Raw genomic sequence first — 20,099 nt, 5'->3', positions numbered from 1 at the left:
ACGTGTATTTTGTTCGAGAAATAGGAGATTAAGCCCTGTTGGCTTAACGTGCTTAATCTTGTTGTGTTTAGTAACTTCGAAGCAACCCCAGGAGCAGCTGAGAGCACTGGGGTTGTTTGATCTGGAGCAGAGGAGGCTCAGGGGAGACCTCATTGCTCTCTGCAACTGCCTGAAAGGAAGCTGTGGGGAGCTGGGGGTCAGGTTCCTCTCACAGATAACTAGTGATAGGACTAGAGGGAATGGCCTCAAGCTGCACCGGGGGAGGTTTAGGTTGGAAATGAGGAGCCATTTCTTCTCAGAAAGAGCAGTAAGGCAGTTGGGACGGGTTGCCCAGGGAGGTGGTGGAGTCACACAGTCCCTGCGGGTTTCAAGGAAAGGCTGGACGTGGTGCTTGGGGACACGGTTTGGTGGGTGATGGTGGGGGTAGGGGATGGTTGGACCAGATGATCTTGGAGGTCTGTTCCAGTCTTAATGATTCTAGGATCCTATGAACTCTTAAATAAAAGACCTGAGGGGGGGGGGGGGGTAAAAAAAAGCAATGGTAGGGAGAAAAAAAAAAAAAAAAAAGAGAAAAAAAATGTATGCAATAACTACGGAGGATGTTTAAACCACAAAAAAAGCCCGCAGCAGAATACCGAGGCCTCTCCCCTCCCCTTGCCGGCCCGGCGGCGCCTCACGGCGGGAGCTGCCGGGGAGGGGGTGGTGGGCGCGCGCCTGGCGCGTGATGCGCGCCCCCGGCCCCTCCCGTGCCCGCGCGGCGGCGGGGGCGAGCGCGGCGGCGGCGGCGGCTACGTGCCGAGGCTCAGGTCCACAATGGGCCCCGCCGCGCGGGGGGGCGGGGAGGCGGCGGCGGCCCCAGTTCCAGCCCCAGCCCCAGCCGGGAACCCGGCGGCGACGCGGCCGTGAGGCGCTGCCCAGCCCCAGCGCCGGCTCCGTGCCTTCGCCGGGGACGCGATTGAGCGCGGCGGGACGGTACGGTGCCCGCTTCTTCCCCTGCACCGCGGCCGCCCCGTCCGTGAGCGGCCGGTGCCTGGCGGTGCGAGGGACAGGGGGCGGGCACGGCGACAAAGGGCGGCGGGGCCGGGCCGGGCCCTCACCGACCTGCTCCTGTCCCGCAAGAGAGCCGGGTGGCGCCGGAGGGACCGCAAATGAAGTGCGAGAACTGCACCAAAAAGGTGAGCGGGGCGGCCGCGGGACCCCCCGCCCGGGGACTGCACCTCAGGGGGGCTCGGGGGGCGCCCCAAGGTCCCCGGGTCCCCGGCTGAGCCCCCCGGGAAGCCTGGCCGGGGGTGGTGGGGCCGCCCCTCAGGGCTCTTTGGGGCTGCTCGGGGTGGTGCTGCTGCCTGTTAGGGCTCTTCGGGGTTGTTCGGGGTGGTTTGGGGTTGTTCGGGGTCGTGGCGCTGCCTCTTCGGGGTTTCTCGGGGCGGTCACCGCGCGATGTGTGTCTCTGGCTTCTCGGCGTCCAATGTGATCTTCCCCTTGGGGTTCAAAATAATAGTAATCGCTGAGAACTGTGAAACCGATCAAGGGAATTTCTGAGGAATTATTTAATTGTATCCGACACGCTTGAAAATAAAGCCTTGACTATAACGGTGCAGCTCTCGTACTGTCAAAACCTGTAAATGAGCTAAAGGAGTTTTTAACTATCCAAATAGTTCTGTAACGATGTTGCTGGATGTATTTTGCGTAATACGTCTTATGTTTTGTTTCAGGAATGCAGTAAAAAACAGAAAAATGATGATTCGCAAAGTGCATCTGTTGATGCATTGAGTTCTAATGATGGCTTTGAAGAGGTAATGTTCCTTCTAAAAATTGTACCATGTGCTTCTTTTTGTTCTTGTTTTATCATGTGCCCCAAGGGCAGAGGTTCCAAATAGAGAACTTCCAAGCTCTGGATATAACACTGTATCAGTTATGACTCTGTATGTGTCCATAACATGAGAATCAAGAACCTTTTCAAAAGATGAAATAAAAAAACCTTGGTCTGCAAGCACAAACAATAATTAAATGTTTTGTTGTTGTTGTTTTTAAATTGTGTGTCAAAATTTTACGTTAATTCTTCATAATGGGGACAGGGCTTAGAAGGAAAAAAGTGGGATTTTGCCTGTTCAAGTGCACAAATGTATTATTTCTTTTATATAGGACAAACTTGTGTCACATACTGTTCGTCAAGAGGTAACTGTCTCCCTGGGAATAGGTTCTTAATTGAAGGAATTCATTATTTTTTTTTCCACAAGTAGCTCGGTTATCTTGCACTTCCATCCAAGTATTCCTTTTACCCCCACAGTTGAGCTTCCAACTGTATTTCAGTCAGAAATCTAGAACTGTTACTTTGCAGTAAATGGTCAATGTAACTGTAGGACTGCCTTCTGTTTGTTTTACCTAGAGGTAAAAGCCTAAGCCGTGTTGGTGGTAGAGGCATCTGGTTATTAAAGAGGCTTAATAGTTCAAATGAAAGTTTTCTGACTTGCTTGGTAAATTGTTGGTTACTGTCAACTCTGAAATTCAATGCAAATCTGGTTAATACAACATGTACTTCAGTGCTAAATTTAGACCGATGTGTTTACACTTAAACGTTTTGCAGTTTCACAGTAATAATAGAGCAGAACCATGAAGAAGGATTGAACAAATTACTTTGACTACTTTTAAAATATCTTTAATGTTATGCCAGCGTCATGGATAGTCTTGTTTTAAATAAAACAGTGAGAAGCAGATCTGCTTTTTATCTGGGTCATTGCAGAGATCTTGAAAATTGCTCGATCATTATTAAATATTTATGTATTTGTATCCTTTTTTACAGAAAAATGAGTTTCATGCATTGGCTAATGCTAAAATACTCCTTAGCGACTGCTTAGCATGTGACAATTGTATGACATCAGAAGAAGGAGCCAGAGTTTTCCAACAGAATCAGAAGGAGCTCTTTCGTATACTCAACCTTAATAAGGTAAAATGACACAAACAATAACGCACTGTTTTCTGTGAGGAGGGGAAGAGATTACAGAATGACTAAGAACTTAATTTCCCAAGGCAGTTAATATGAAGATCTGTGAGGATGTACTTTGTCCAAAGAGGAATGAAAACTTAAGGCAAGATGAACAGTAAAAGTACTTAACATAATTTTGCACTAGAGAAGCAAGATTACATCACTGGCCCTAAATGAAGAAAGTTATTGCACTTGCTGAAGTAAGATTTTTGGAAAACATAATTTCATTATTACTCTAACATCAAATAGGTCTGAGGTTCATTGTTTATAAATATTCACACCATAGTTACTAGCACTGTTCTGGGGGTTTCTTATGCCAATGTATCCACATAATACAAAGTTATCAAGACTAATTTTTGGAAGTAGAATTGGTTTTAATATATTTTTGAGCTGCCTATGTTTGGAACAAAAACTGTTGCCCTCAATTCTTAGCAAAGAATTGCTGTTTTCTGCTGAGATCTGTATTCCCTGGAATGTAACTGCTATGTATGGTGTTCAGATTTTTAGATCTTGATCCTGATTGAATTCAGTTCCATTCAAGTCTTCTGTGTCCTTACTTGGTCTTGAAAAGCTATTAGAATTAATGCTGGCATTTTCTTAATCTGTACATAAGTGTTGTAAATAAGATGATCGTTACGTAGTAATTTAGTTTTCTTAGAACTAGTTTAACTCTCCATATAACATGATAATATTGTACACAAGCGAAAGAGAGAAGAAAGGGGGGGGCAGGAGTGATACAACCCTTTCAGGTCACATAGGGTCTAATTGAGATGCAGACAGGTTACCTTAATCAGAACTTCTCAGGTCCAGAGAAGGACAGTGAGCAGGCGAGATGCTTTCCAGACAGTGGTGCTTGCAGGGTCAGTATAGTGTATTTAGGGTGTCTAAGAACAAACTATGGTCTCTAACCTTTTACAGGGTGAGACTTGTCTGTAGCATAGTCCTGGTTTCTCTTTCAAGTGTTCCACTGATCTGGACAACATCTCAACGAAACCACAAGGTTCATCCTCAAATAAATGTTAGAGTCATCTGAGCTTTACAATTGCATACCACTGTTTGTATTCTCAAAGGGTTCTTCAGTGCTCACAAATGCTGGTTTGTTAAGGATCCTATCTTGCCAGTTTCCTCTCAATTTTTTCAGTGATAGAGACATGGGAGTCTGAACAAAGGTTCAGATCTGTAATTTGCTGGGTTGAATTTGTAACTTTGAATGCCCATGCTCCTGGAAACACTAGTTCATTTATTTTAGTATTTAAACATTCTGCTTTTTTTCCTCACTTGTCAGTACTAGATTCTGGTAGGAATGAACACTTGATAGGTGCTGAATGTCTCTTAAATTTCTTTATGCCATTACGAGACCAACTACAGAATTGTCTTGGGACAGATGGATTTCCCTGAGTCATGCAAAAGCAACATCTACGGATGATTAGAGATAAACACTGACAGGATCAGAAGAACATCCTGTCCTGCCCTCAAGAAACGTGATCGTTGTTTCATAGGGGTTTTCATAATAAGGCCTGCTGAAGCATAGGACACTGAGGAGTAACTCCAGGAGTAGAAAAGGGAGGGAAAGGAGGGAGCATTACCCTTTTGTAATTACCCACCTTGTTTTCTTTGTGTTTTGTTTTGTTTTGTTTACCAGAAATGTGATACCTCAAAACACAAAGTGTTGGCAGTGTCTATATGCCCTCAGTCATTGCCTTATTTTGCTGCTAAATTCAATCTCTCTGTCAATGATGCAGCCAGGAGACTCTGTGGTTTCCTCAAAAGTCTCGGTAAGTTTGGGGTTGTTACGGTGGAGCAGAAAGGGAGGGTTATTTTATGTTTTTGCTTCCTCAGCAGAACTGTTTGTTACGCAGTCATAAAGCACTATTTAGTTTAGAGGTGAGTTCGAAATGTGTACTCTGTGGTATTAGTGACCGTGCACCAGTGTGACATACACTGGTTTCAGGAATAGATTTGAAGCATGACTGTGTTGATAGTAAAGGTCAGAGAACAGAAGGACGTTATAGAGCCATCTTTGAAATGTTCACTATGAAGAAATCAGGGAGGATTTGGCTGTGAGCTTCAATAAGATTTCTCCCTTGTTTTCTAACTTAGGGGGAGGGGGATTATCCTAAGTGCCTACCAGCCCTTTGACATGAATCTCTAGAATATTATCAGGTGTTTTTTTTTTCTGTATTTTCAAGTGACTCACAAAAACTGTTGTATCTGCTTATTTTATGTTAAAGCTGAATTTACTTTGTTCTTTATACTATATATACAAAGTTTAATTTGAAAAAAACAAGGGTTTTCTTCTTTAATGTACTTGAGGGAGGAAGAAGGACGGTAATAAATCCGTGAATTGTTTCCTGCCTTATATTTTTTTTATTTTTCAGGTTTTTTTTTTAATGCATGTCTGTACCCCGTATATTATTTTCTGCGTCCAAAAAGAGAGCCAAGTTCTGGTGGGCCCCAGTTTTCTTAGAATACGTTATTTATCTTTGCCTCACTTGCTGCAGGGACGTGCTCAATATTACGTAGGTGTATAGGGAGTGTGTTGCTAAACAAGCAGATGGAAGGTCTCTGCTGTGTTGCTGATATGCCCGTGTACCTTTGCAGACAACTTAAGCAGAGGAAGATACGCCTCTTAGCAGGATACATGTTGTTTTTTTTGTGGATAAGAAGTCACTTCACGTTTTGTAAAGAATGCTCATTCTCAAGAGTCACTGCATATAGCCCTGGGGTCTTGAGATCCTATGCAATTGGACAAACAAAAAGCAAATATTTTCTGAATGAAAAGCTTGCCATAAGGAAGCTGACAGCTATTTGAAGTTTTGCTAGTCAGAGTTAGCAAGTTGGTGGTCCTTTTCAATTAATGACACAGAAGATAGCTTTTCAGCGTACAGCTTTTGTTTTTGACTGTACTAATTGTGAAATTTTGGTAGAGAGTAGAGAATATATCCATTGATCTTCCAAGATTTTCTGTAGACCTAGGATTTGGAAGGATTTGTGTGAGATGGAAAACATTCCACTCATTCACTGTTCCTTACTATTGTATTTCATAGGGGTGCATTATGTATTCGACACCACTATAGCTGCTGATTTCAGTATCCTGGAGAGCCAGAGGGAATTTGTGCAGCGGTATCAACGGAGGAACCAGGAGGAGCATGCCTTACCAATGTTTGCCTCTGCTTGCCCTGGTGAGAACTGATTTCTCCAACCTTTTTCCTCCAAGGAATTAAGGGTGCTTTCATCTGTTTTTCATGGGCTGTTGGAAGAGTTACCAATGAGCTTTCCCACGTGTGATGAGCTATCACAGCCACATAAATGTGAGCCATGCCGACAAGGAATGGGTGTGCTCGTGTTGGATAAGGTAGTTGGTAATTCAGTGTAGGTCCTTGCGCAGTCAGCTACCAAAGTTGCAGTAAACGACCTGTCTGCGTCTTGCAGTTGTTTCCTGTTGCACCTTTGTAAAAGGTGGGGAGTGTAAATCCTGTTGTTGCTCTTCAAAAAATGAACCTTGCTGGTACTCTAGAGCTTCTGATAATAATACAAGGAACCTGAACTACTGATTTCCTGTGCTAGTATTGATACATGGTGTTTATTAACCTGTTGTATTTCCTGTCACTGCTATAAAAGAAGCATACATTACATATTAATGTCTGGATAATGAACCAGAGGTACAGAAGAACTGAGGTTTTTAGCGCTTCCCGTAAAGCCCTAGGAGAAATTTATCACAACTGAAATTATGATTTTCGAGTTGGTGGCTGCTGCTTGTATGCCTGGACCACAAAGTTTAACATGGTGTTTTATATTGAAAAGAATCTTTAAGGACTTTTGCTAACTGCTGTAATTAAACCATAACCTCCATTATCTTAAGCAAAGTCTTGAACTTTTCACTTCAGCAAGTGACGTTACTTCTAATGACTGAGACAGTTATGTCTAACATTAACAAAATAACTCCCACTTGCCATGTGACCCTCTTCTGAGAATTTTGCATGAGAACTTGTTCTGTTACAAAAGGAATGTGCATTTATCACAACTGAAAAGATGCAGTACATTCACTTACCGTTTACTTCTTGCGCATTTGTTAGCACGTTGTTATGTCAGTTCCCAACTGTGAAAAATAATATTCCTAAAAACAAGTATCAAAAAGGGGGCAAAAGTAACTCCTTTGCCTAACGCCCCTTGCCAGCTCCACCCTAGCTGGGTGTTGAAAATCAACACTCGTGTTGATTTTCAAAAGGCTTTCTAAAAAAAAATATAAAAATAGTACCAACTTGGAAATAATTTATGTGGATTGCATTCTTTAAAAAAAAATGTTACAGTTAAGAGTGAGAGTATGTATTCAGTGGCTTCCAGAATCTGCTCCTGTCACCTATTTAAATTTTAAATACTGATACTTAAATAATACTCGTACTCTTGTTTATTCTGTTTGTTCTCTAGTGGAAGTATCTGGGTTATGCTTTAGGAACTGTGTATATGTCAGAGGGAAAAGTTTCTACTTCTTTCTGTTAGCGTTATCTTAGTGTTATCTGGTTTCTTCAGAAACAGACGTACTATATGTTGCTCTTTTGCAAGTGCAAAACCTGCCAAGTTGAAACCACCCCATTTAATCAGCTTTGACTTGTGCGTTATTTAAAATTCAAAACCTGTGGGTTTCTTTTAGAACTTCCTCTGAGATAATTTTAATTTTCTGCATCTAGAAACGGAGTTAAGATTATTTGCTTCTCTCACTAGAAATACATTAACACAGTTGCTGGAACACTTTTCTCATCTGCTCTACAAAAGATTGTTTCTGTCTTCATTACAAGTTATGGTGTTAGCTCTGTGCTGTGGATGTAGAGGCATGGGTGATTTCCATTTCTGGAAAAGTGAACCGAAATACCACTGTAAACCCATTCTGAAAGTGTGCAGCATTTCATTCCCTTTGACAGCAATTACAGAAGAAATTTGTCCAGTCATCTAAAGTAAGGTTGTTTACTGTGTTTCATGAATTTGTCTGGGTGCATTTTCTGTTCTTCATTCTCCTTCCCCTCTCTGTCCCTAGATGACATAAATCTGTTACAGATACTTTGTTTACTGGGTGTGCTCATCACAAAGATGGTTTTTATATAGCTCTGTAGGTCAAGGTTAACGTGAACTCAAATATTACTGCTTTACTTTTATTTATCTTTGGGTATAACTCCACAGATTAAAACACCACCCTCTGCAATAGTGGTGTGCATTGTAATATATACCCTGAGTAAAAGAGCATAGCTGGTATAATCCCAAAACCTGATCAAGGGACATTTAATTGTCTCTGCCTAAATTGTTCTTACCTCCTCCTGCTGTTCTGGTAAAGTGAGAATTTTTGTTTGTTTGTTTCTTGCCCAAAATGCAACAGTGTAACTGCTCTAGTGATTTTTTTGCATAATACTCCAGAAATAATCAGTTCTTTCTTCATTTACCAAATGGTTAAGCAATGTGAAGCACTTGCTCTGGGAACCAGGCAGTATTTTTAATGCGTTGCTAACCTCTGAACTACTAAAACAAGTCAGTGGGGCAGGCTTGTAGCATATGCAGGAAGACCGTAACTGCTGGGGATTGAAATGCTGTTGTTCCAGTCAACTAAATTAATTTCCTTTTACAGGAATGGGGTTTTAAAGTAGTGAATATTTTCTACCTAGTTGTTCTGTACTTTATACTGATGCATAAATATTTATGGCATATGTCTCTCTCTGACATCCTTATGATAAACCACTAAAAATAACATATTCTGAAGTGGATCTGTAAGCATTTATACGGTGATTTGTAGGGGCTTCTTTTTGTTCTTTGATACTAACACAAGCCAGCAAGTGGTTTAGAATCTGAATGAATTCCTGAAGGGTGCAGGCCTCTGTGGTTACAGATGGACACTGATAGAAGAACTGGGTATCTTAGGCCTCCTGTAACTGTGGCTCTGGAATTCAGCCCCGCTGATGAGTAGGCAGAAACAGCACGTATGCAAAGTACAGATAAATGCCTTGCGCTGCTCATTCAAGGCTGCTTGTATAATTAAACAATGACTAATGCTTGCTGTGCAGTGGGAACTACTGTACACTTGTTCTGTCTCCTGGAAGAAAAAAAATTAAGAAATTGCTTGGGGTGATATCTGCCAGAAATCCCCTGGAATTTAGTGAAATTTCCTTACGGTTTGCGACTAGGATATCTGAATACCACTTGAGTTCCAGTTGTGCTGTTACTGGCCGTTGTGGCAGTGTTCTGACTTGCACTTATGTAGAAATACCTGGTGCCGTCTTCGAGCTTAAGAATTAAACTACAGGTATTCCCTTTCCTGGGCACTGTGTACTTTGCAGCAGTTTTTCTTTTATGTAAACACTGATCTACCTGAAGATACAAGGCTGAAGCAAGAAATGTTTTTACTCTTTTCTTAGCACCAAAAGCAACAAAATTCCCTAGAAGGCTGCGTTAAACACTTCTGCACAATTTAGATCTACAGTTCATATGGGTGAAGCAAAAATTCTGAATCAAGTCCTCATTATAAAAGATGCTGGGCTGTTGCTTTCAGTAAAAGTTACAGTGCCATAGTAAGAATCACACACCCTGGATACCTTAATCCCCTCTCTTCTCAGTTTGTGTTTTGTAAAGTGGGGGATACTAGAACCGCTGTGGATATCAGGGGTGGTGTAAATATAAATACCCTGTCGTAGCTGAAATGCTGAAGGAGCCTGGTGAAGAGGACAGAGAGTCTTGAGTAACTAAGACTGGATGTTGGATACAAAGAGACACCAGTTAACTGCTTTGTGTACGGGGAGGTGGTTCTAAAGAAGGTGTAGATACTCTAACAATAGTAAAAGAAGCCATTTTTCCTAGGTTTAATCCATGTGCATCTTGTGATAATGCTTTCATGTGACTCTTCTGTTCTAGATGAGGCAAGCTGGATGTGTGGTTGTTAAATCTCAGGAGAGAGAAGGTTACAGCTAAGCAACTGAACAGAGTACATTTGTTGGAGTATCCATTGATCCAAGAGCTAAGGAAGTCAACTTACTCTTTGTTAGCTGGGATCTTGTTCTTCCTGCTTTGTTAAATCCATGCATTAGAAAGGATGTAATAGATATGCAATTTATAGTGGTTTCTAGGTTTCAAATTAACGACACAGTGGATTACAGGTATCCAGTTGTAAAGCACTGTTAAAAAAGCCTTGAGGTTCCCTAAGGTGGGGGATTCCGGCATACATGAACTCCATTTCAAAGCAGGAATGTTCTAGCTACTGTGAAAGTCTTTTCATTTCTAACAACTTTGCTATAACTACTGTCACCTTACCATGCTTATGTGCTACTTCAGTGTCTTAACTGTGATTCCTGTCATTCTAGGTTGGATCCGGTATGCTGAGAGAGTACTCACCAATCTTGTGACCTCCCACATTTGCACTGCAAAGTCTCCACAGCAGATCATGGGCTCCCTGGTGAAGGGCTACTTTGCCAGGCAGCAGGTAAGTAATTCTGCCTTATTTTTACCTTTATACTCTTCCAAAAAGATGGGCTACTATGTTTTAATACGGAAGTGTAGATCTTGGTGTATTCTAAGCATCTTCCTGAATTTTGTCCTTCACGTGAAGAATAAATGCTGCTCTGCTGCCATACAAGTAAGCGTCCATGGTAAGAACAATGTACAAAGAACCTTATATTGTGAGCTGGTGGCAGTCCTTGTGCTCCCAGTGCAACATCGATTTAGGTATTAACGGATGAAGTTAAATCCAGAGTTGCTACAGAGATCCTTGTTACATACTGCCTGTGTAGTTCTGTAGAAGTCAAGACAGGAGTAGAGGAGAGCGCTGTAGAAATTCCTGGGTTATCCAGAATCAATAAAAAGCATTGTGTGCTAGAAACTAACCTTTTTATCTTCGCAATTTTCTATGTTGAAAAAGTTGCTGTTCTTTGTGCATATCATACATTTAACTACATTCAGATTATATAGAAAAATATTGCTGTCTCCCATAAACAGAGAAATATTGATGGACTTGTGGCTGAAAGTGAGTGAGTGACAGAGCTAGAAAATAGAATTCAGACATCCTGACTTGCGCTCGCTTTCTAAGGCAGTAGAAAGCTACAAAAGTGATACGTCACGTAGTTTGAAGGAATAAGTAGAAGTTTCAGATGGAAGACTGACTTCAGATGTTGTTTGCTCATGCTTTTGACTTCTGGCAAACCATGTCATATGTGCTGCAGTCTTCAAATTTATTGCTACAGATTGATTTTGAATATTACCTGAATGGAACGTGTGGTGTTATTTATATCTGTGTCATCCTTCAAGCTGTCTTTTGCTCTTCATGGAGTTAACATGCGCTCTCTTCTCTGTTGTGCAGAACTTGTCTCCAGATAAAATTTTCCACGTAATTGTGGCGCCTTGTTATGACAAGAAACTGGAAGCCTTGCGGGAAGATTTCTACACTGCCTTGTATAATTCACAAGAAGTTGATTGTGTTCTAACATCAGGTTAAATCTTCTTTAAACTTAGTATTTGTAAAGATATACACGAATCTCCAATTTTTATGCCATGCTTTTTTTTTTCCAAAGTCTGTTTTAATTGTACGGTGGACTTCTGCTTTACAAATAAGTACAGTTTTTTTTGTGCTACTGATAGCAGTGATACTGTATGTGGAAGGCAAAACCAAAAAAATTTCCTTTTAAGTTCATGTTCGGGATTCAGATACTTATTTTTGTTATCCCCTTAAGAAAAGTAAGAGCTATGCAAATCCATGTTACAAATCTTTGTCTTGCTTATGTATGGTCATATCTGTACTGGGATTATTACCACTGCATGACACCAGTGACTTTTTGTTGTGGCTCTTGTCTTTAGGCTTAATGTCCAAACAATATATCCTCCTTTTTCCCTGCAGAGTAGAAACTACTTCTTCACTTCTTCTAAACTTTACTCAATAGAAAGGCTAAATAGCATTATGCAAAGTTTGGAGCAAGCTGAAGGCCCTTTTCTTCAGGGCTCAATGTATCAGGCTTCTGAGTTATTGGAGGTAACTGACTCCAAGAAGTGGAGGTTGTGGCTCTAAGCACGTGGAGGTGTTGGGATGTCGATCTCTTAAACGCATAGCACATGCATTTTGCTTTATGTTTTAAGTAAAATGTCCTATGTTTTCCTACAGGTGAAATTGTGCAAATAATGGAACAGAAAAACGTGTCTATGAAAGATGTGACTGAAGTAGCTGTGGATAGTTTGTAAGTAGCTTTGTTGTGGATTGCTTCCTTATTTTGATGACAACTGACAAAACCTTTGTGTGTTCAACATAAATGTAAAACTTCAAAGAATGTTTTTTCTTGCTAAAACAAAAAAGCCAGCATCAAAGCCTGAATATATTAAAGCCTCATCCTTTCAAAAACTTTTAAAAACTGTTTTTAAAATTCGATTTTTGAAGATTTGCTTAGCTCTTCGTTTATATTGCAGTGCTGTAATACTAGATTTGACTATATCAAGTTCGTGACTTGCTAGTTAAGTGTGACTGAGGGTGTTGACTCCATTCAGTGCTCTCCATTCCTTGAGCTAACAGTCTCGTCTGCCCCCTTCCAGCTGTCTGGCCTCACCAGGATGCTGGGCTGCCTCATGGGCTGGCCATCTGTTCTGTGCTTCCCTTTCAATCAGAGCAGCACTTTGACAGTAAATTTCCGCTTTCCCATAGTATGTTCATGGAGGATTGTTTGAAATAGCACCCTTTCAGGACAATGGTAACTCAGTTTTATCCTAAACAGGGCAACTCACTTTTTTCAAGATCAGATAAAGTTGAAACATGCTTTAAGGTGAAGTGTAGTAGATGAAAATAACAAAAGATTTGAAGAGAGTTTTTTTTATGGGTATGACTAGCTCTGAAAGCAGCATGAATGTTGTTTTATTCCTCAGGCTTAGCTACAAAGACTGGTTTCAGTGCTCAGTGATCTTTGTTCAAGTGTGACAAATGTTACTTGGTATCTTTCCAGAGTGGTGGTGGTAGAGCAATAAACGTGCTTTCTTGCACAGAATGGAAAGCTTTGGAAATTAAAAATAAAAAAATAAAAATAAAAAAAATCCTTGCAGTTAGTATCCTGCTTAGATCTAGCCTAGACTGGTAAAATGAAGTTGTACAGTGGTAACAGTTTCAGGGCCGTGGTTGTAGGATAGCTCTGATTACTTCTAGTAGAAGCTGCTACACAGAATAAGAATTAGATAAGTACAGTTTTTACAGACGTAATCACATAGAGGTAAACATTTCTTTCATAATCAACATGTCCAATGAAAGAGCAAACGACTAATCTGATGATCCTGTTTAAAGCTGTGAAACCTGATCGCATTTTGCTCTTCTTGGGTCTTGAAAGCAGATTTCTGCAGAGAAATGTACATAAATAGAACTCTTCTTCTTTAAAACAAGTTCTAGCACAGCACCAATTTGTGGTAAAGTACTTGGTATTAAAAAACTATTGTGAACAAAGTAACTTGGTGCAGTTTTCAACTTGCTTTTGTATCTGGTGAATGCTAACAAAGAGGATTTGGCTAAAATTAGGAGACCATATCACATAGCAAAATGACCCAAGGTTATCAAATTGAAGTTGGAGTACTTCAATAAATGTAATGGCATGGCATAGAGGGGAATACTACATATATAAACTTAGCTCTTTAGTGATGTAATTCTGACAGAAGTATTTTTAACTTCCACTTTTTTTAGTAAGGTTTTTGTTGGGGTAATTTTCCCTTTGTTTTCCTGCTTGGATGCTATGTTTGGACTGCTCAAGCAAGAGGGAGCACTGTATAGACCTCAGGAAAGGGAGGAAGGCAAATTAAATTATAACTGGAGAGGCTTTTGCATGTAAGAGCAAAGGATGTAATCTGTCCATTCATTAATCTGAAGAACAACATTCCTTCCTGAAACTAGCATTGTCACACACCCCTATAGATTTTTCCATTTTCAAGAAGGAACATGAGCCTGGAGAGGCGCAGTCTTTGGCTGTTGCCAGCGTGCATCCCAATACAGTTTATGCTACAGTCGGTTGTGCTCATCAGTGCTTTGTTTTCACCTGGGGAACAGAGGGATGCTATGTCCATTAGGTATGATGTTAGTAATTTTTTTTGCTCACTGTAGTGTGGCACTTACCTTAAAGCTGCAGTGCTCTAGCGTGGTGGCAACTGCACTGATTGTGAGCTATTTTAATGGCATAATGCTAGACTGACAAACAGCTCTGCAGGAGCAGACAAATTATCAGAAAGGCTTGTAACTTCTGAAGTACTCTTATGTTCTCCTAGGCTAAGAATTCTTTGTGTCAAAGTTGATAAAATATTTTTGTGCTTACTTTTTGGCTGTGATCTTTTTTCCCCAAAAATGTCTTCTGAGCAATGGATAGCTGTTAACTAAGTCTTTAGACTGCCAAATGTGATTCCTGTAAATTACTGGTTTTGAAGGTTTCTGAACATGGAGAGCCCTGCATCCTCTTACTGTTCTTCTTTTATTTTTCCCAACATCATAGTGCTGTCCTTAAAGGGTTGAATTAAAAAATAATAATAATAATAAAAAAAAGCGACTATGGTCTCACTGCTTTGAAACCTTTTGGGGGGGGATGGAGAGAAGGAAAAAATATACTTGCTTGAAGTGAAGGAATGAAATTTAGGAGTTGACCTTTCTGTTGTTTACTAAGGTTTGGTGAAATAAAGGAGGGAGACGTAGTAAGGCATGATGGGAAGAGATCTGATGGTTACCTGGAGCACATTTTCAAACATGCTGCAAAGGAGCTTTTTGACATGGATGTCAAAGAAATCACCTACAAAGCATTAAAGTAAGTCAGTTTTGTATCTCTGTTATGTAGGATGGACTGGTTAGCACTACAGTGAACCCTGACAGAGTTATTACTAACCTGGGTCTTTCACTGATAGGCAGTTATATATTATGGATAAGTAAATCTGTTGCTTTAAAATAGCTCCTGCTAGCTTTCATTCTATTAATAACTTACTTGCCCTGAGAAATTAAGTATAGTACTATCCTGAAAATTTCACTCCACCTTCTATTTTACTCAAGATTTCTGTTACATGTTAAGCATCTGAATACAAACTGACACAGCTGGATCACCCCTTTGCAGGGATTTAAAACCTTATCTGTGTATCTTCACAGGAACAAGGACTTTCAGGAAGTTACCCTTGAAAAGGATGGTGAGACGGTGTTGCGTTTCGCAGCAGCTTATGGCTTTAGAAATATTCAAAACATGGTTCTGAAGTTGAAAAAAGGAAAGTTTTTATACCACTTCGTAGAAGTCCTTGCCTGCCCAGGAGGTAAGAATGTTAGCGGATCCACAGTCATTCTGCAGACAAACCTTGAATCTCAAAGGAAGGTTGTCTTACAGGCAGGCACTATGTTTCATTCCTTCTTAATTCTCTTCTTAATAATCTAAAATGCTTAATATTTAGTGACTGGTCTAGAACACCAATTACACATGTACAGGATTAGCTCAGAAATTGATTGGATTTTCTAAAATTAACCACAACGTTATTTGCTCTCTTATGACCTATAAATAAATGACAGCATGACTCCTATGATTATTTCAAACCTCAGAGGAAGTGTTCTGAAATGGTAGTTGTCAAGGGCAAGAAAAGACAAGGAACATAATTAAGATCATAAAACCACAGAGAAGGCCGAGAAAGATTGTTGATTAGAAACTTCACTTACATAAAGATGTTGATACTGGAATCACTTCAGGGAAATACAAATTTGAACAGAATGGGGGAGGTTAGTTTTTGTAAAGAAACAACTTTTTTTTTTCATACTGTCTACAGGAAGTTTCCAAATTTCTCTTTGTATCAAATCTTCATCACTACGTCTCTTTTTTTTTTTTTTTTTTTTAAGGGTGCCTAAATGGAAAAGGCCAGGCACAAACTGAAGATGGGAAGCCAGATAAAGCACTGCTTAACCAGATGGAAGAAGTGTATGCTGCAATACCCGTTAGACTTCCAGAAACCAACGTGTACGTACAAAAGATGTACCAGGACTGGCTAGAAGGCATGGACTCCAGGAAGGTCCAGGAAACTTTGCACACCAAATACAGTGCAGTAAATCAAACGGCAAGCGGTCTGGATATCAAGTGGTAACCAATCAAACTTTGAAAGGATTTGCTTAGGTTAGTTACTGATTCAGCACTGGAAACATTCTATGCAATCGCAGATGCTATGCACTAGCCGAGTGTATGAATGAGACGCTTTCCTAGTTGTGGATTCTTAGTTGTGAAGAACCATTGCTTTTTAAAAACAAAAAGAGAAGTCTCCAAAAGCCCTGGTTCCTGCCATTGTCTGTTAACTCTTACTGTATGTTCTCTCCTGTGTATAATGAACTTCTTCATTCAAAAATGTGATCTTGAAAGGTACGTAAGCACTTTCTGCCAGGTGCAGGGAGTGTGATTCCTGATTAAGCTACTCCAGATTGAGGGTTCCCTTCACTTCACAACATGGGATTTCCCAAGAAGGCAAGATCATCTCACTCCTACTCCTAGGTGTGCAATCCCTTTCATCATGGGAGAACAGTCATCGTGAATTTTAATATTACTGCAGTTGTTATTATAGTAACTTGGGATTTACTTGCTTTGTTAATGAAAACACCACCAACAAACAACCCATAAAACAACAACAACAACAACTTTGACAAGTGTGTATATGCAGAAGCGTAATGAATTTATGTATGCCTTCTATCAATATTTCGACAAACGTTATTCAGTTCCAAACTAGAATCACCATTCTTTACTGATGTAACATTGTGTAAGGAACAAGACACTTCACATAAACTGAATCTGGGAAACTAATGTTATATGGTTACAATGCAAGCCTTCATTAAAAATAGTTACAAATAGTTGGTTGATTGGTACAAAAAGAGAACTTTTCTTTCCTCTTAAGTTTTCTCATAAACTTGCAGCTACGAAGACTGCTGCTGCTTACGCTGGCTTCTTTATGCAAGTGAAACATGCACATGCACTGTCATGTGAGCATGTGCGTAGTACAACTTTGTTAGATTTGCTGAGCCAGACTCACAGCACTTCTATTTTCGTGTTTCGGTACACAGAATATCAGATTGTTCTTTTTCACTTATCTCCATGTTGACAGACTTCTGTAAAAATAACTTCATGGAGTGCCTCTGAAAAACTACTTAGCAATGCTTGTGAGCTCAAGTTATTATACATTGGCATCATTAATTGTGGTGTCCCTGTTTTTTTAGGTATGCTATAGAGGTTTAATTTAAGAAACATCTTAAAGTGGTATTTGCATGCAAGCATTTTTGCGCCTTCATGAGTTGTCAGAGAGGGTAGTAGAAGAATGTGATGGACAAAAAAAAAGAAACTATTGCCAAATGTCTTCAGATTTTCATAGTAGCGTTGTATTCTTGATTAATGGCCTTTTTGAAGCTAGCACAGTTTCAGATTGTTTTCCATTCTGAAAGTGTGGATGGGCTTCATTAGTCATTTCAAGAAGCGTTTGAATGCATCTTCTTGTAAATTTCCTAGTATTGCAACTGCTTGTGTGCGTAAGTTCTAATACTGCAAAAACCTGTCTCTGTTTGAAATCAGCATTTAACTTGAACGCAGTGGATGATGGGATGAAGGCATTAGTAAAGGCAACACAAGTGCTTACACTGGCTAAACATCAGAGGCTCAAGAATAGAGGGAGAGACTTAAATATGTTACCGTGATGACAAGAGATAGCTGAATGTGAAGCTGTTAATAGAATTGCAGCTTTTAATTGGACTTCAGACTAAATAAAATATTTCGCTTTGAGGGACTTGTTTTCATGAAGTGCACATGAATTCAATTACTGTGCTACCTGAATGCACACAATGAGATTATACCCATAAATTAGCCTTTGTAAGTTGTTCCTTGTTTTAATAAAAACATTATACTTACGTGGTGCAATATCAGAACATCTACAGAAATCTACCTCTGTACAGGAAGGGAGTCCAGAAATCATGGGAAGATCTATGTACAGCTAAAACTTTATTAAATGTTGAATACAGATGGTGGTGTTGCATGAAACTTCTGAACAGACTACTTTTAGAGGCAACACCTATCCCCTTTGATCTCATTTTTTTTCTGTCATGATTTCCTCCAAAAACTTCAACAGAAGTACCTTGTAATAAAGTGGTCTTGTTCTGTTTGTATAGGCATATGTTTCTATGTATATATGGTTTATAGCTTGATGGCATGTTTAAATTATATTGCTTCTGTTCTTTGTATAGTGTGCTTATTTTTTATGTGCATATACTGGACAAAATGGTACGATAAAATTGTTGCTTTTCTGATGAAATCTTCATTAAACTTCAAAAGAGCTGCCTTCCTATTCTGAAGGGATACCCTTGAACTGTTTGTACAACTTGAAAAATAGGTGGTACTGCTGTACGTGTTTTCTTCTGCCATTGTGCTTGCCTGTTGCACTGAAGAGCCTTGCTTCCCCTACCGGTGGAAGACCCTAGGGATGGGATTATAGGTGACAAGTCTGTCCCCAATATACTATGCTGTGCTCCCACTGCAAGGGAAGTAGGTGGCTCGGTGCATAAAAATTTGAACTTTCTCAGTTGAGTCCACCATTTCCTCCATCTGCATAGTGATGTAACCTACTGAGATAGCAATGTATAAATCTAGTAGAATATTTGTCTGCCCCGATATTATTTTAGAGATGACAAAGGCATTAACTGAACAGCTTCTAGTGGCTAGGTGGAATGTATGTATTATAACTAATGACTTAGTGTCTGATACTTGTCCAATTTTTTTGGTCAGCTTTTGTTTTATAAGAATTTTGGAGTAAAACTGATTTTATGTTTTTTACCTTTTCTTTAAAGTGCCAGTTTAAAACAAATCAAAAATTCTTAACTGTAATTAGTCCTTCCCCTTCCCTCTTCTTTCACTGAAATTTTTGCAGCTTATTGCAGATTATCTATAGTGTAATACTTGCCAAAGATTTGATTCTGGCTTTTAAATTTACATTTGGCAAGTCTGTCATTGTTGACAATGTGTTTCTAGCCATGCTTCCTGAAACTACAGCGCCATTTAGTTTTCTGATGCAGTTTTTGGCAACTAATAATTTTCATTGCTGCTGTGTTTTCAGCAATGGGACAAGTTCCTTGTGTGGTGACAGCCATTGTGCTTTACTTTGCGGTTGAATGTTGTGCTGAGACAATCTGTCTCTAGATGATATTTAGAAAAAGACTAAATTGAAGGCATTGGGGGAGAGTAACTGGAAATTTTAATTTGGAAATTGTCCCGAGGTATTACTGACAAGCATATCAAATGTTGGATACCTTGGGTTATATAGCATTTTGTTTTGTGACTGCTACAACAGGGGATACACATTGTAAAGTAACTTTGCTATGCCTTTTCCAGTAAGTTTGCCTCAGCCACAGAACCTTGTATTTGTTTGTCCACTGCAGTTAAAGAAGATGGACAGATAGGAGCTATACTATCACTTAGAATATTGCATATATCGATACGTAGCAGTCTCAACTGGATTATATTTGGATAATGTTCAGTTACCTAAATTTTGGTGCTTTGTGTTCAAATGGAGCATGACCATGAATTGTCCTAATAAATATTGATACTGAATCGTGTCCTGATTCCGTCTCATTACATCTAAAAGTTTGACTCAACTTTCAGTATGCTTTGTTCCAACATAGGTGCTTGTTCAATGAATTTACATGAAAACATAGTAAGTCTGTAACAATAATACTGCATTGGCTATTTAGGAGCATTCTGGACTACAGTGACACTTCAAATTGCTTTAAAGGGAACAAGTTTCTGGGTAGGAGGACATGGTAACACATTCTCCGTGATTCTAAAATAATCCATTGAATTGTTGAAGGTACGGAAGCATTTAGTGGCTTTAAAGTGTTCTCTTATCTGGGAAGAAGGATGTTGCTGGTAAAGCCAATCAATCCATGTGGTTGAGTGGTTATCCTGAGGTTTACTATATGCAGTTAAAATGCAAAACAACGGGTGGCAAGGAGCAGTAAAGATACTTCTCCTGTGATAGCGGACCGTGGCTCCGGGCAGCCTGTCCCAGTGCCCGAGCACCTCTGGGCGCAGAACCTTCCCCTAACCCCCATCCTGACCCTCTCCTCTCCCAGCTCCATGCCGTTCCCTGGGGTCCTGTCGCT

At 40.0% G+C, this 20,099-nt stretch overlaps 1 protein-coding gene and 1 long non-coding RNA gene across 2 annotated transcripts in view; one reads left to right on the top strand and one right to left on the bottom strand.

Annotated features, from left to right (window-relative positions):
- The first annotated feature begins 784 nt into the window (after positions 1-784).
- Positions 785-19,553, top strand: NARF (nuclear prelamin A recognition factor). The gene is made up of 11 exons (XM_048075998.2): positions 785-1,175; positions 1,713-1,793; positions 2,801-2,944; positions 4,626-4,758; positions 6,031-6,165; positions 10,321-10,439; positions 11,313-11,442; positions 12,108-12,180; positions 14,620-14,757; positions 15,090-15,247; positions 15,819-19,553. Exons 1-11 carry the CDS (start codon positions 1,149-1,151, stop codon positions 16,058-16,060), a joined length of 1,380 nt encoding a protein of 459 aa, XP_047931955.1. The 5' UTR covers positions 785-1,148; the 3' UTR covers positions 16,061-19,553.
- The window catches only part of LOC136786649 (uncharacterized), a 16,015-nt gene continuing 3,298 nt past the window's right edge, over positions 7,383-20,099 (bottom strand). The window contains exon 2 of the long non-coding RNA XR_010825870.1: positions 7,383-20,099. This exon is cut by the window's right edge and continues 1,801 nt beyond it. This is a non-coding gene — a long non-coding RNA (uncharacterized lncRNA).

The sequence above is a fragment of the Anser cygnoides genome, chromosome 19 (assembly GCF_040182565.1).
Source record: "Anser cygnoides isolate HZ-2024a breed goose chromosome 19, Taihu_goose_T2T_genome, whole genome shotgun sequence".
Taxonomy (NCBI): Eukaryota; Metazoa; Chordata; class Aves; order Anseriformes; family Anatidae; genus Anser; species Anser cygnoides.
The sequence above is the reverse complement of the archived record's forward strand: the minus strand, read 5'-3'. Positions and strand labels throughout refer to the sequence as shown.

Coding starts and splice junctions, on each gene's coding strand:
- NARF (XM_048075998.2), top strand. CDS start 1,149: ATGAAGTGCGAGAACTGCACCAAAAAG. Junction 10,440..11,312: donor GCTACTTTGCCAGGCAGCAG/GTAAGTAATTCT, acceptor TCTGTTGTGCAG/AACTTGTCTCCAGATAAAAT. Junction 11,443..12,107: donor TGATTGTGTTCTAACATCAG/GTTAAATCTTCT, acceptor GTTTTCCTACAG/GTGAAATTGTGCAAATAATG.